At 46.8% G+C, this 16,621-nt stretch overlaps 1 protein-coding gene across 2 annotated transcripts in view; it reads left to right on the top strand.

The window, feature by feature from the left end:
- The first annotated feature begins 6,088 nt into the window (after positions 1 to 6,088).
- Positions 6,089 to 16,621, top strand: part of RANBP9 (RAN binding protein 9) — a 52,539-nt gene continuing 42,006 nt past the window's right edge. Inside the window, exon 1 of one of the 2 annotated variants that reach the window (XM_038768114.1) lies at positions 6,089 to 6,181. In XM_038768114.1, the coding sequence (XP_038624042.1) occupies positions 6,145 to 6,181 (37 nt within the window). In that variant the 5' untranslated portion in view covers positions 6,089 to 6,144. The remainder of the gene's footprint in view (positions 6,182 to 16,621) is intronic. The other variant, XM_038768113.1, reaches the window with a different exon arrangement.

Below are 16,621 nucleotides of genomic sequence, written 5' to 3'. Positions count from 1 at the left end.
CACTATCTCTTAGCCAAGAAAAATAATTACATTTCTAAACATGAACAATTGCATGGATTGGAATCTAGGTGATTTTGGTGGGAAGCCACTCTCCTTGAAAATTTCACAATAGCTCATTATGGAAGTATCTGTGCAATATCCCCCATATAGAAAGAACCCACAGGATATTTCCCCAGAAATCAGTACTCAGGTATCTGATTTATTTTAACATCTGTCTCCCCCTCTGGACCGGAAGCTCCTTGTGGGCAGGAACCGTGTCAACCAGCTCTATTAAGATTGCACTTTTTCAAGCACTTAGTACAGTTCTCTGCCCACAGGAAGAGCTCAATAAATACCACTGATTGATGTTGATTGATAAATTGCAAATACTTGCGGAACAAGAGTCATAAACCAATGTAGGCAAAGATGGCCCACTGGTAATGCAAGGGTGGGTGAAAAGGCCACTGCCTGAACAATGTAGATAAAATCAACTACAGCAATTAGGTGACCTTAGTAGAACTGTTCCAGAAACCAAATGAATGTTTGAGACCCAATCCCTGTAAGGTTGTGTCCTCTAAACCATAAGCTCCTTGTGAGTTAGGAACATGTCTTCTAACTCTGCAAGAACGCTGAAGGATCGAAGACTGTAAACTCCTTGAGAGCAGGAATCATGTCTACCAACTCTATTCCCTGGCTAGTTGATTGAACATTTAGAAGCAGCGGGGCTTAGTGGATAGGGCACGGGCCTGGAAGTTAGAAGGATCTGGGTTCTAATCCCGGCTCTGCCACGTATCTGCTGTGTGACCTTGGGCAAGTCACTTCACTTCTCCGGGACTCAGTTACCTCATCTCTAAAGTGGGGATTGAGGGTGAGCCTCACATGGGTCAGGGACTGTGTCCAACCTGATTAACTTCTACCTACCCCAGTGCTTAGAACAGTGTTCGGCACTTAGTAAGCGCTTAACAAGTACCACAGTAATAATAATTAATCTTTAACAAAACACATGCAGATGTTGGCAAGCAAAAGAGTACTGTACTCTCCCAAGTGCTTAGTACAGTGTTCTGCACATACTAACCACTCAATCAATACTACTGATTGATAGCAGGGTGGTTCAGCAGAAAGAACACAGGCTTTGGAGTCAGAGGTCATGGGTTCAAATCCCGGCCCCGCCAATTGTCAGCTGTGTGACTTTGGGCAAGTCACTTCACTTCTCTGGGCCTCAGTTCCCTCATTTGTAAAATGGGGATTAAGACTGTGCGCCCCACATGGGACAACCTGATCACCTTGTATCCCTTCAGGGCTTAGAACAGTGCTTTGCACATAGTAAGTTATTATTATTATTATTATTATTGATAATACCATTAGTTGGTAGTTTAGTCTGACCTGTGCTCTCCACAGAGTAAGTGCTCAATAAATACCATTGATTAATTGATTGATTGATTGATTGATGCTCTTGCATGGGGACAACAACCCCCACATCAAAGATGGTGGACCTTAGGATATACCTCTTTGTTTACGGCACCCTCCTCCTGGCCCTGGTGTCCACTAATTTCCCATGATGATTTCCGTTTGGCCTCTTCTCATCATTAATAATGGTATTTATTAAGCGCTTATTGTGTGCAGACCACTGTATGAAGTGCCCAGGAGAGTGCCATACTCTCCCACTTGCAAACACTTTTATGTGTTTTGTTAAGTGCTCAACTAGCTAGGGAAGGCCTGAGTTTGTGGACTATCATTGATTTTGGTCCAGTGGGCACGTCTGTGGGCTTGCATCTATTTGCAGTTTAAACGTGGTTGACCTTGCGTCTTATCCTCGACTCATCTGTCTTGTTCAACCCACATGTCTAATCTGTCGCCCAATCCTCTTGAGTCTACCTTTGCAATATCTCCAGAGAAGCAGCATGGCTCAGTGGAAAAGAGCACGGGCTTTGGAGTCAAAGGTCATGAGTTCAAATTCAGCTCCTCCAATTATCAGCTGTGTGACTTTGGGCAAGTCACTTCACTTCTCTGTGCCTCAGTTACCTCATCTGTAAAATGGAGATTAAGACTGTAAGCCCCCTGTGGGATGACCTGATCACCTTGTAATCTCCCCAGGGCTTAGAACAGTGCTTTGCACATAGTAAGTGCTTAATAAATGCCATGATCATTTTTATTATTATCTCGAAAATCTGCCCTTTCCTCACCATCCACACTGCTACCACACTGATCCAAGCACATCACATCCTTGCTTGATGACTGCATCTGCCTCCTGTCTCTCCCCACTCCAATCCCTACTTCACTCTGCCGCCCAGATCATTTCTGTATATATGGTTGTACATATTTATTACTCTATTTATTTATTTATTTATTTATTTATTTATTTATCTTACTTGTAAATTTCTATCCGATTTATTTTATTTTGTTGGTATGTTTGGTTCTGTTCTCTGTCTCCCCCTTTTAGACTGTGAGCCCACTGTTGGGTAGGGACTGTCTCTATGTGTTGCCAATTTGTACTTCCCAAGCGCTTAGTACAGTGCTCTGCACATAGTAAGCGCTAAATAAATATGATTGATTATTGATTGATTGATTGATTGATTGATTGATTGATTGATTTTCTAAAGCAGGCTTTGGTCCCTATCTCCCCACTTCCCAAACATCTCCAGTGGTTGCCCATTCACCTCCTCATCGAGCAAAAACTCCTCAAAATTGGCTTTAGGACACTCAATCCCCTTGCCCCCTCCTACCTTTCCTCATTGATCTCCTACTACAACCCAGCCCGCACACTTCACTCCTCTAATTCCAACGTACTCACTTTATCTCACAGGGAAAGCGCCTGTAGTATTCTCTCCCAAGCGCTTAGTACAGTATTCTGCACATAGTAAGTGCTCAATAAATACCATTGATGATGGATAGAGAAGCAGGGTGGCTCAATGGAAAGAGCACGAGCTTGGAAGTCAGAAGTTTTGGGTTCAAATCCTGGCTCCACCAATTATCAGCTGTGTGGCTTTGGCGAGTCACTTCACTTCTCTGTGCCTCATTTACCTCGTCTGTAAAATGGGGTTGAAGACTGTGAACCCCACTTGGGACAATCTGATCACCTTGTATCCTCCCCAGCGCTTAGAACAGTGCTTTGCACAAAGCACTTAACAAATGCCATTATTATTATTATTATTATTATTATTATTATTATTTTATGATGATGGTAATGACCTCATGTCTACCTCACCCTCAACCCCTTGCCCACATCCTCCCTCTGCCCTGGAACTCCCTCCCCATTCATTCATTCAATCGTATTTACTGAGCGCTTACTGTGTGCAGAGCACTGTACTAAGCGCTTGGGAAGTACAAGCTGGCAACATGTAGAGACAGTCCCTACCCAGCAGCAGGCTCATAGTCCATTCATACGTGACAGTCGACCACTCTCCAGAGACTTGCTAAAATCACGTATCCTTCAAAGGCCTGCCCCAACTAATCCCCTGGTTCCTCTACTCCCCTTTCTGCAGTCCTTGCACTTGGATATTTAAGCACTTGATATTCACCCTCCCCTCAGCCACACAGCATTTATGTACTTCCGTTCCCTTCACTCCACAGAAACCACGCTCTTGGAGGTCACGAAATGATTTTCTTGCCAAATCCAATGGCCTCTTCTCCATCCTAATCCTCCTCGACCACTCAGCTGCCTCTGGCACCGTCAACCACTCCCTTCTCCTGGAAACATCATCATAATAATAATGGCATTTATTAAGCACTTACTATGTGTAAAGCACTGTTCTAAGCACTGGGGAGGTTATAAGGTGATCAGGTTGTCCCACGGCACCGACGCTGTCCTCTCCCAGTTCTCCAAACTCTCTGTCTGCTCGTTCTCAGTCTCTTTCACGGGCTCCTCCTTTGCCGCCTATCTTTTAATTGTGGGTGTCTCTTAAGCTTCACTACTGGGTCCCCTTCTAGTCTGTAGGAGAACTCCTTGGCTCACATGGCTTCAATTACCACCTCTATGCAGATACCCAAATCTCCTCCAGCCCTGATCTCTCTCCCCCGCTGCAATCTTGTATTTCCTCCTGCCTTCAAGACATCTCTACTTAGATGTTCTCCCATCACCTCAAACTTAACAAGTTTAAAGGAAACTCCTTATCTTCCCACCCAAACCTTGTCCTCTTCCTGACCGTCCCATAGCCTTAGAAGGCCCCACCATCCTTCTTGTCTCTCAAACCCGTAACTTTGACATTATCCTTGACCCCTCTCTCTCATTCAACCCACATATTCAATCCATCACTAAATCCAGTCAGTTTGACCTTCACAACAAGGCTAAAATCCACCCTTTCCTCTCCATCCAAACTGCTAAAATGTTAATCCAAGCATTTTATCCTATCCTACCTTCATTACTGTATTGGCCTCCTTACCAACCTTCCAGCCTCCTGCTTCTCCCACTCAAGTCCATATGTCACTCTGCTGCTGAGAACATTTTTCTACAGAAACATCCGGGCCTTATTCCTCATGCCTCAGGAACCTCCAGTGGTTGCCCAGCCTCCCCTACATCCAACAGAAACTCCTCCCCATTGGCTTTAAAGCAGTCAATCACCTTGCCCCCTCCTACCTGCCCTAACTACCCTCCTACTACAACTCAGCCTGAACACATTGCTTCTGTAATGCTAACCTTCTCACTCTACCTCAATCTTGTTTATCTTGCCGCGGAACACCCTCCCTCCTCATATCTGCCAGACAATGACTCGTTCCCACTAAAAAGCCTTATTGAAGGCACCTCTCCTCCAAGAGGCCATCCCCAACTAAGCCCTCTTTTTCTTCTCTTCAGCTCCCTTCTTTGTCACCCAGACTTGCTCCCTTTATTCATCCTCCACCTCCCAGTCCCACAGCATTTATGAACACATCTGTAATTTATTTATTTCTAATGCTATACGTCTCCTCCTCTAGACAGTAAGCTCATTGTGGGCGTGGAATCTGTCTGTTAAATAGCTATACTGTACCCTGCCAAGAGCTTAGTACAGTGCTCTGCACAAAGTAAGCACTCAATAAATATGACCAACTGACTGACCTACCAATAATTTATTGTAATGCCTGTCTCCCCCTCTAGACTGTAAGCTCCTTGTGGGCAGGGACCATGTCTATCAACATTACAATATACTCTCTCAAGTGCATTACGATATACTCTCTCAAGCGCATTATGATATACTCTCTCAAGCACATAGTACAGTGCTCTCCGCACAGTAAGTGTTCAATAAATACCGGTTGACTGATTGCTGCTTGGTGTCTGTGTCCCGCATTAGACTGTAAACTCCTTAAAGGCAGGGATTATGTCTACTTTATCATACTTTCCCAAGCACTTAATACAGTGCTCTGTACAGAGTAGGCATGCAATAGATACTGTTGATTGATTGACCGAGTTGACATGCAACCAGCTAAGGGGCTTCGTTATTGTATTGGGAAAGGATCCAAGTCACGGGGCCCTTTAAAACTCCCAATGACAATTATTATTTTGCCAAATTTATGGAAATTTATACAGGTAGGTGCCCAAATACAAACTACAGTCTTCAGCAACATTCATGAAATCTTTTAATGCATTTTGCAATTTTTCAGCATGCAAGACAATTTAAAAGAGTACGAGGAATATGAAAACAAAGTGGCAGAAACATGAATGACTATATGTACTGATTCTCAGATCTATTAATACATGGTGACCGGACTCTCATATTCAAAAGAGTTGAATTTAAAAGGATCAGGATTGCATCACCTGCTCTTTGGACAAGGGAAAAGACTTCATCCTTTAATGTTGTTAAACTAGCAATTTCAATTTTCTATATGTCTATCATTGTCCTTTGTGGCTGAAGATGTCACTGATGGTGACGCCCACCCACTGGACGGAGGGGATGGTGGCGGGGAAGGGGTATGTGTTTGTGTGCGTGTGTGGGTGTGTTTATGTTGGAAAGGTCAGTATAGGGCCCTAAGGCCCAATCGCACTACGCACACAGAAAGACTGGCCCTCATTGTGCTGTCATATTTATTGTTTGCAGCACTTGGCCCTATTGACACTTTTGTCTTCTTGTCTCAGGTTCCTCTGAAAGCTTCTGTTGGAAAAAAACCACTCCTCTTTCTTGACTGCCGTACCCCTTGTTAATTTATCCACCACCACTGACTTGGCATTTTTAGCTGCCTGGCTGAGGCTTTGTTTCCATGCTCTGGACGTACTCAGTTCAAGATATGTTTCAAGGTAAGATGCATTAACATTTACGAATGCTCTAAATATACTGCTGCAGCTTTGCAACACACCAGTTTTGATTTTACAACCCCAGCTTCCTTTATGGCACTAGTTCCGGGAGTAGGGTGTGCGGTAGTAGGGGGAAGGAGCATATGGAGGCCACGAGGAGACGGGGAAAAAGTTTTAAAAGCTGCGGTGGGGACAGGGAGAGCAGAAGGGAGAATTTTTCAAGGAGGTGGTGGGACAAAGAGGGAGAGGTCAGGAGCCCTCTATTTATTATATTTATATTATATACATATGTATATCTAATATATATTATATTTATAACTGTAATTCTGTTTATTCTGACGTTTTGTTTTGTTGTCTGCCTCCCCCTTCTAGACTGTGAGCCCGTTGTTGGGTAGGGACCGTCTCTATATGTTACTGTTTGGTACTTCCCAAGCACTTAGTACAGTGCTGTGCACACAGTAAGCGCTCAATAAATACTGATTGAATGAACAAATAAAATATGGGGAATGGAAAGAATGCCTGGTTGCCAGGAAGGGTCAAGATCAATCAACCGTATTTACTGAGTACTTAATGGGTATGGAACACTGTACTAAGCTCTGGGGAGACAGCATTATAACAGAGTTGGTAGACATGTTCCCTGTCCACAAGAAGCTTACAGTCTAGAATCAAAACATTCATTTTACTTCCGCTGCAGTGAAAGTTGGCTCCCCTGTGGTAGAATCTTTCTGACTCAATACAGGTATAGGTATGTAGCTAGATTACTCATCCTTAATTGATGGAATATGCAATTTAGGATAATTTTGCTAAAACTAAGGCCCATGCCCTATTCAGAAACAAATCCTCATGTCTAGCACTGATCCTATGGGCCAGTGAATTCTGACTTACATTTCAATTTTTTGGAAACAAGTTTTCAATAAGAAACCAATAGGATTAGAAGGTCGTGGAATTCAGTGATCACGTCTACTAATTCTAGGGTTCTCTGCAAGCACTCAATACAGTATTCTGCACACAGCAGATGCTCAGTGATTGATGTGCATTCATTCAGTTGCATTTATTGAGCGTTTACTGTGTGCAGAGTGCTGTACTCAGTGCTTGGAAAGTACAATTTGGCAACAAACAGGCAAGCCCTACCCAACGACAGGCTCACAGTCTAGAAGCGGGGAGACAGTCAACAGAACAAAACAAATATGAAAACTACACAGAGATCTTGGTGCTACTCTCTGGACTTTTCCTGTAATGATGGGCTGTGTAGATCATATTCTCTCCAGCTGATTGGACATAGTTGGTCTCCACTTGACCTGAAGTAATTTGATTGAACAAAAACGATCTACACCCTTCTGAAGACTGTTCCCGGTTTAGATTAAAAAAAAACCCTTTCCAATTGACCCGTACGATTCCACGCCATCTCTGTTTAGATGGAGAACTTTGGACTCCAGCTGGATTCTCACTTAGTCTGACCCAGTCTCGTGAGAGACCGTCTCCTATTGGACCGAGAGGATCTATCTGATGGAGAATACCTCCACGGTGACGATCATGGTTTGTCTTCACCAGGATATAGGATTTCGATGGAGTCCTCTCCATTCACGTAGAAGTGTTGGTCCAGAAATAATCCTCACGGGAAGTGGCTGATTCCATGATTTGTCAAACTTGAATTGGCCAGGATTAGTTGACCCCTGACTTGGCTAGCGTTTAATTCAGTGGGTGGGAAGCATATTGAATGTGTTACCACAAACAGTCCTACAGAATGAAACTGTCAGTAGGTTTGAGAGGAGTATGGAAAAAAAAATGAATGGATAAGAGAGCCATAATGGGTTGAGAGAAAGTTAAGAATGTAGAGGGGGAAAATTAGGGATTTTAGATGGTAGCGCACTAAACCACGAGGATGAGTGCCAAGGAGGGCAAAAAACCATTCTTTTCTCTGAAGAATCCCGTTGACCCTGTCAGACCAAATACTCGGGGTGGATGGACCATTGGACAGGCTCAGAAATGACATTACTTATGTTCTCAAGGACATTTTTAGTGACAGAATTTTGTTGATGCTCAACTTTTTTTCCTCCAACCATCTGCTGCTCCATAGCATCGGGAATGAGTGGGAGGGAAGGAAGAGAAGGATCTGGAAATTTCAAGGTGGCTGAGAAAAAAAAAAGTTCTGAAAGCACTGGCAGCTAATATACCAATTTCTTGATTTTTTAAATGCAGTTTTATGTTTTATCATAACAATTGTGGTATTTCAGACTGTGAGCCCACTGTTGGGTAGGGACTTGTACTTGTACTTGCCAACTTGTACTTCCCAAGCACTTAGTACAGTGCTCTGCACACAGTAAGCACTCAATAAATATGATTGATTGATTGATTGATTGATTGATTGATTGATTGATTGAGCACTTCACTGGGCTAGACGCCCTGGGAGAGGTGTAAGATAATCAGATTGGACAAAACCTCTATCTCGCACAGGGCTTGCAGCCTAAGAGGAAAGGAGAACAGGTACTTTATCCTCATGATACAGATGGGAAAAGCGAGGCAGAGTCTTGCCCAAGGTCACACAGCAGACAAATGATGAAGGCAGGATTAGAACCCAGATCCTCCGACTCTCAGGCCTGCGCTTTTTCCACTAGGCCTGATTTCTCTGTACCTCCCTTCTCTGTACCTCAGTTACTTCATCTGTAAAATGGGGATTAGGACTGAGAGCCCCATGTGGGCAGGGATTGTCACTCTTGGCTGCTGTATTCTACTTTCCCAAGTGCTTAGTACAGTGCTCTGCACACAGGAAGTGTTCAACAAATACGACTGAATGAATGAGGGACAGGGACTGTGTCCAACCTGTTTATCCTGGCTCTACCCCAGCACTCAGAAAAGTGCTCAACAACTACCACTTCAAAAAAAGGAGAGGAGGTAGGCAAGAAAATTCTCTTTATTTATATTGATGCTATTGTTGCCTGTCTACTTGTTTTGTTGTCTGTCTCCCCCCTTGTCTCTATCTGTGGCCAAATTGGAATTTCCAAGCGCTTAGTCCAGTGCTCTGCACCCAGCAAGCACTCAATAATAATGGTATTTGTTAGGCACTTACTATGTGCCAAGCACTGTTCTAAGCACTGGGGGAGATGCAAGTTTATCAGGCTGTCCCAAGTGGGGCTCACAGTCTTAACCCCCATTTTACAGATGAGGTAACTGAGGCAGCACAGAGTAGTGAAGTGACTTGCCCAGAGTCACCCAGCTAACAAGTGGCAGAGGCTCCGTAAACCCCACTGAACGAACTAAACCCGACTGAACGAATGAAACCCGAGGTGGAAGACGTCCAGCACGGCGTGGCTCAGTGGAAAGAGCCCGGGCTTGGGAGCCAGAGGTCATGGGTTCTAATCCCAGCTCCTCCACTTGTCAGCTGTGTGACTTTGGGCAAGTCACTTAACTTCTCTGGGCCTCAGTTCCCTCATCTGTAAAATGGGTGTTAAGACTGTGAGCCCCCCGTGGGACAACCTGATCACCTTGTAACCTCTCCAGCGCTTAGAACAGTGCTTTGCACATAGTAAGCGCTTAACAAATGCCATCATTATTACTATTATTATTATTCTCTGGACCTCAGTTACCTCATCTGCCAAATGGCGATTAAGACTGTGAGCCCCACGTGGGACAACCTGATCACCTTGTAATAATAATGATAATAATAATGGCATTTGTTAAGCGCTTACTATGTGCAAAGCAGTGTTCTAAGCGCTGGGGAGGCTACAAGGTGATCAGGTTGTCCCCCGTGGGGCTCACAGTCTTAAAGCAGTGCTTCGCACATAGTAAGCGCTTAACAAAAACGAGAAGCAGCGTGGCTCAGTGGAAAGAGCACGGACTTTGGAGTCAGAGGTCGTGGGTTCAAATCCCGGGCGCTCAACAAAAATGAGAAGCAGTGTGGCTCAGTGGAAAGAGCAGACTTTGGAGTCAGAGGTCGTGGGTTCAAATCCCGGCTCCACCACTTGTCGGCTGGGTGATTTGGGGCAGGTCACTTCACTTCTCTGGGCCTCAGTTCCCTCGTCTGCAAAATGGGGATGAAGACTGGGAGCCCCCCGTGGGACCACCTGATCACCTTGTAACCTCCCCAGCGCTTAGAACAGCGCTCTGCACATAGTAAGTGCTTAACAAATACCATTATTATTATTATTATTAAATGTCATTATTATTCTTATTATTATCATTAGAGTTGTTGGGGCGTGGAGGCTTCTGGGGGACCACTTGACACCTGTCCACATGTTTGGTTTTGTTGTCCGTCTCCCCCTTCTAGACCGTGAGCCCGTTGTTGGGGAGGGACCGTCTCTATATATGTTGCCGATTTGTACTTCCCAGACGCTTAGTACAGTGCTCTGCACACAGTAAGCGCTCAATAAATACAATTGAATGAATGAATGACCGGCCGTGGTGGGGGTGGGGGGGGGGGGGCGGCTTCGGGGCGCAGGGACCGTCTCTCGATACATGTCGCCGATCCGTGCTGCCGAAGCGCTCAGTCCAGTGCTGCGCGCACAGTAGGCGCCCAATAAATACGATGAATGAATGAAGGAATGACGGGCCGCGGTGGGGCGGGTTCGGGGCGCAGTTCCGGCAGGAGCCGCCAGGGGCGCGGCGGGCTGGGGGCCGCGCATGCGCCCTTCGCGCCTCCCCCGGGCCGCGTCTCCGTCGGGCCTCTGAGTGCCGCGCCCGCGCCCGCGCTCTCGTTCTCTCTCGCGCGCGCGCCGCGTCTCGCGCCCGGGCTCTCGTCGTCTCGCGCCCGCGCGCGGCCTCCAGCCTCGTGCCTCCCCCCCCGCCGCGAGCGCCTAACCGCCGCCCGCGCCTTTCTGCGCCCGCCCGCCCGCCCGCTTTTCCGGGGTGTCCGCGGGCGCCTACGCGGCGCCGCCCCGGTCCCCGTGCACGCGCGCCGCCCGGTGGCTTCCGGCGGGGGCGGCCGGCGGCGGGGGCGGGCGGCGGCGGCGGCGGCCATCGGGGATGTCGTCGGGACAGCAGCAGCAGCAGCAGCAGCAGCAGCAGCCGGCGGCGGCCCCGGCCCCGGCGGCCCCGGTCCCCGCGGGGGCGGCGGGAGCGGGCGGAGCGGGGCCGGGGCCCGCCGCCCTGCTCCTTCACCCGCCTCCTCCTCCTCCTCCGCCTCCACCGCCTCCCCCTCCCCCTCCGCCTCCTCCTCCTCCGCCGCCCCCTCCTCCTCCTCCTCCTCCTCCTCCGGCCCCGGCCTCCGTCCCGTGCCCGGTGCACGGCGACCCGGCCCTCAACGAGCAGGAGAAGGAGCTGCAGCGGCGGCTGCGGCGGCTGTACCCGGCCGTGGACGAGCGGGACACGCCGCTGCCGCGCTCCTGGAGCCCCAAGGACAAGTTCAGCTACATCGGCCTCTCCCAGAACAACCTCCGCGTCCACTACAAAGGTACCCAAAGGCCGTTAGGCCGGGCCGGCCCGCCTACAGGTCGCCAGCTTGCGCGTAGTACACTGCTGTGCACACAGGAAGCGCTCAGTAAATACGATTGATGGAATGAGTGAATGAATTAGTAGTAGTAGTGCAGTGGTCTGCACACAGTAAGCGCTCAGTAAGTATGAATGAATGATTATTAGTAGTGCAGTGCTTTGCACACAGTGAGCATGATTGAATTTATTGAATTAGTACTAGTAGTAGTGGTGCAGTAAGCGCTCGGTAAATACGACTGGGTGAATGAATCGTGAGTAGTAGTACAGTGCTCTGCACACTGTAAGCGCTCAGTAAATATGAATGAATGAGTGATTATTAGTAGTACAGTGCTCTGCACACAGGAAGCGCTCAGTAAATACGGTTGAATGAATGAATGATTGTAGTAGTAGTCCAGTGTTCTGTACACTAAGCACGATTGAATGAATGAATTACTATTAGTAGTACAGTGCTCTGCACACAGTAAGCGCTCGGTAAATACGATGGAATGAATGAAGTATTAGTACTAGTAGTACAATACTCTGCACACCGTAAGCGCTGAGTAAATCGATTGAATGAATGAATTAGTAGTAGTAGTAGTATAGTGCTCTGCACACAGTAAGCGCTCAGTAAATACGATTGAACGAATGAATGAATTAGTAGTGGTAGTGGTACAGTGCTCTGCACACAGTAAGCGCTCAGTAAGTACGATTGAATGAATGAATTATTATCATTATTGGTGATAATACACGGCAGCCCGCGCCACCCCCAACACACACCCGGCCTCGCTGCTTTGCTCCCTACACATCGGGTGTGTGTATTTGCCAATTTGTACTTCCCAAGCGCTTAGTACAGTGCTCTGCACATAGTAAGCGCTCAGTAAATACGATTGATGATGATGATGATGTATTTGCGTGTACCCTTGTGGGTGCACTGGGGTGTCCAGACGGGCAGTGTGTCCCTGTCTGTACAGAGAATGTGCGTGTGAATTCATTCATTCAGTCGTATTTATTGAACACCTACTGTGTGTAGAGCACTGTACTACTAATAATAATCATTTATTCATCCCCTCGTATTTATTGAGCACCTACTGTGTGCAGAGCACTGTACTACTACTAATAATCATCCATTCATTCGATCGTATTTATTGAGCGCCTGCTGTGTGCAGAGCACTGTACTATTACTACTAATTCATCCATTCATTCATTCAATCGTACTTATTGAGCACCTACTGTGTGCAGAGCACTGCACTACTACTACTAATCATTCATTCATTCAGTCGTATTTGTTGAGCACCTACTGTGCAGAGCACTGTAGTACTAATAATAATTCACTCGTTCAATTGTATTTATTGAGCGCCTACTGTGTGCAGAGCGCTGTACTGCATCCCCGCTGTACTACTACAAATATTCATTCCGTCGTATTTATTGAGCGCCTATTGTGTGCATTTATTTTACTTGTACGTATTTATTCTATTTATTTTATTTTGTTAATATGTTTGGTTTTGTTCTCTGTCTTCCCCTTCCAGACTGTGAGCCCACTGTTGGGTAGGGACCGTCTCTATATGTTGCCAACTTGTACTTCCCAAGCGCTTAGTACAGAGTAAGAGCTCAATAAATACGATTGATTGATTTCTTTGAGCGCTGTACTACTACTACTACTACTAATAATTCATTCATTCATTCCAATCGTATTGAGCGCTTACTGTGTACAGAGCACTGTACTAAGCGCTTGGGAAGTACAAGTTGGCAACATATAGAGTCGGTCCCTACCCAACAGCAGGCTCACAGTCTAGAAGGGGGAGACAGAACAAAACGTATTAACAAAATAGAATAAATATGTACAAATAATTACAGTGATAAATACGTACAAACATATATAAAAATATATATATATACAGGTGCTGTGGGGAGGGGAAGGAGGTAATAATAATTATTATTATAATAATGGCATTTATTAAGCGCTTACTATGTGCAGAGCACTGTTGTAAGCGCTGGGGAGGTTACAAGGTGATCAGGTTGTCCCAAGGGGGCTCACAGTCTTAATCCTCATTTTACAGATGAGGTAACTAGGCACAGAGAAGTGAAGTGACTTGCCCAGAGTCACACAGCAGACAAGTGGCGGAGCCGGGATTTGAACCCATGACCTCTGACTCCAAAGTCCGTGCTCTTTCCACTGAATCACACTTCTTCCCTACAAGTGCTTCGGAGGTCCAAGTTGGCAATGTCTAGAGACGTTCCGTACCCAACAGCGGGCTCACAGTCTAGAAGGGGGAGACAGACGACTATGCATATTAACATAATAAAATAAATAGAATAGTAAATATGTACAAGTAAAATAAATAGAGTAATAAATATTTATAAACATATATGCATATATACAGGTACTGTGGGGAGGGGGAGGAGGGGGCTCAGTCTGGGAAGGCCTCCTGGAGGAGGTGAGCTCCCAATAGGTATTTGGGTGTGTGTGTTCCGGTCGATGTATGTGTGTGGTTTGGGCTCATTTGGGTGTTCTCTTTCTCTCTCTCTCTCTCTCTCTCTCTCTCTCTCTCTCTCTCTCTCTCTCTCTCTCTCTCTCTCTCTCTCTCTCTCTCTCTCTCTCTCTCTCTCTCTCTGTGTGTGTTTGGGGGCGCCATTGTGGGGGGTGCACGTGTGTGTGTGGCCGTACATGCGCGTTTGGGTAAAAATGTGTATGTTTGGGTGTACATGTGGGTGGGTTTGGGTGCACATGCGAGTGGGTTTGGGGCACGTGTGTGTGGCTGCGAGTGTGGGTGTACATTCATTCAGTCGGATTTATTGAGCACTTACTGTGTGCAGAGCACTGTACCGGGGGGGGGGGTGTGTGCATGTGTGTTTGGGGGCACACGAGGGGGGCTGTACATGCGAGTGTGGGTATACATGTGTATGTTGGGGTCTGCATATGTGTGCGCTTGGGTCTACATGGGTGTGTGGATGGGTGCTTACGTGTGTGTAATTGGGTGTACATTGTGTGTTTGGGTGTACTGTGTGTGTATGGGTGTGTTTGGGTGTACATTGTGTGTGGGAGTGGCTACATATGTGTGGGTGTGCATGGGTGTGTGTGTGTGTGTGTTTGGGTGTCTACATGTGTGTGTGTTTGTGGGAATGGGGGTTTGGGCCTCCACCCCTCCCTCCCCAGCTTTGTCTCCCCTCTCCGCGAGGGGCGGCTTGCTCGTGTGGGGAAAACGGGAGAGCATCAGCCCCCGCCCCATTGCGTTGTCATTCTCCGGGAGGCCCGACCTCCGGACCGTCGAAGGAAAGGAGGGCAGGCAGGATTTGCTTCGTGCCTGCGTAGGCCCGAGCCCGCCTGGGAAGGACCGCACGGGACGGGACGGGACTGAACGAGGGCTCAAGTTGGAAATCAGCAATTGTCACCCAACCCAACACGGAAGTGGCGGAGCTATAACAACACATCTCGGCCCCCGGCGGGGAGGGAAAGAGCGTGGCCTCGACTTGTATTCCCGGCTCGTTTGTCTTTGGTTTGGAAGCCCGACAGGGGAGCCCTCCGACGTCGGAAAGAAAATTCCCGTTTTAAGTTTAGCCCTTTCCCGGACCTTCCGGCTTTCGGTGCTCAGAAGATGGACACTGAAACACACGGGACACCTTAAGGCAAAAGCGGCGGTGTGGGGCATCGGGAGCAGCTTGGGGTGACCTGGGAGATATCCCTTGAAAATTTAAAAGCAAACGTGAGATTCACCCTGACCTAAAAATCCGACCGGCCACATTAGTCACCGTGAATAAATCCGGGGCTCTAGGCCCGAGTCCTGAAATAAGGGGTTTCATAGCCAAAACAGCCTCCTTTTGGGATGGCTACAAAAGGGCAGGGTCTAAAGACCCCATTAAAACGAATGTAGGGGGGTAATTTAAAAAAAAACAACCTCCCTGGGGTTAAATTGTTCCTGAAGTATCGCAGGGGTGAAGTTTGAGAGGAAACTGGATAAATGAGTTACTGTTTAATTGGAAGAAGAGAATGGCCACGGAACTATAGATGGCATGATTTCACTGCACCGAAAGGACTGTGCTCATTGCAATTTTGTTGACTATCAAACTCCTTTCTCTGTGTTCCACCTCTAAATTATGCTGTCGTTTAGAATTCAAAGTGCTGGCTTGGGGTGGAAAAGGCAGCACCTTGAATTTTTAAATAACCGTCTAATTGTTACCCTAATGATGGATTTCAAAATGATCTTATCCTTGGTTGACTTCCTTAATCCTGGTGAAAAGGATGGGAATTATTAGCAGATTTAGGTTTCTCTAGCTTTGGTGCAGTTTGCAGTAGTGTGCCGTAACATTTCCCCCACAGCGAAGAGCTAGCTGGGCCCGCCGGCCCCTTCCATTTCTACTTGAAGTTTTTCTCTAATTTCGTGTTCCTGCTACCTAAAATTGTGTATTTGCATGTAAGCTGTACTTGGGGGAAAAAATGTACTTGGTTTCTTTTCACACTGTTTATTAGAAAACAAATACTCTTAAAAATACATTGAAATAAAGGTCAGGCTAGAGGTTATAGGATGTGCACTGCCATTTGAGGGGAATTTTTTTAGTGCTTGCTTACAGAAAACATACCGAGTACGGGCAGAGGAAAGTATCTAAATTTGAAATTGGCTGTTAAAGTACAACTCGAAGAAGTGCTGCCTCAAGTTTGGGGTGGGGTGGTGGGGTCCTTGGCCCAACCTCCTCCTCTCCTCCCCCCACTGCCATCTTCCCAAACACTTATGTGTGATCCGTGCCTGCTTTTTTTTCCTTATTCTTTTGGTTCTTCCTTGTTCCCACCCTATATTGTATGTGTGTGTGTGTCCCTCTTGTGTGTGTGTCTGTGTGTGTGTGCGTGCCTGCCTGCCTGCCTTCCTCTTCTGGCATTCTGACCAATTGTGTGAGGGAGCCTTCTTCCTGGGTGGGAGGTGCTGAATTTAGCTGAGTAATTTCAGTAAGATGGCCTTTGAGAAAAAGATCAGAGCAAACAAGGCTACAGGTAAAAAAACAACCACCCAAACAACAACAAACAGAAAAAAAACCCCAACAAAAATCCTA

The sequence above is a fragment of the Tachyglossus aculeatus genome, chromosome Y2 (genome assembly GCF_015852505.1).
Source record: "Tachyglossus aculeatus isolate mTacAcu1 chromosome Y2, mTacAcu1.pri, whole genome shotgun sequence".
NCBI classification, from domain to species: domain Eukaryota; kingdom Metazoa; phylum Chordata; class Mammalia; order Monotremata; family Tachyglossidae; genus Tachyglossus; species Tachyglossus aculeatus.
The sequence above is the reverse complement of the archived record's forward strand: the minus strand, read 5'-3'. Positions and strand labels throughout refer to the sequence as shown.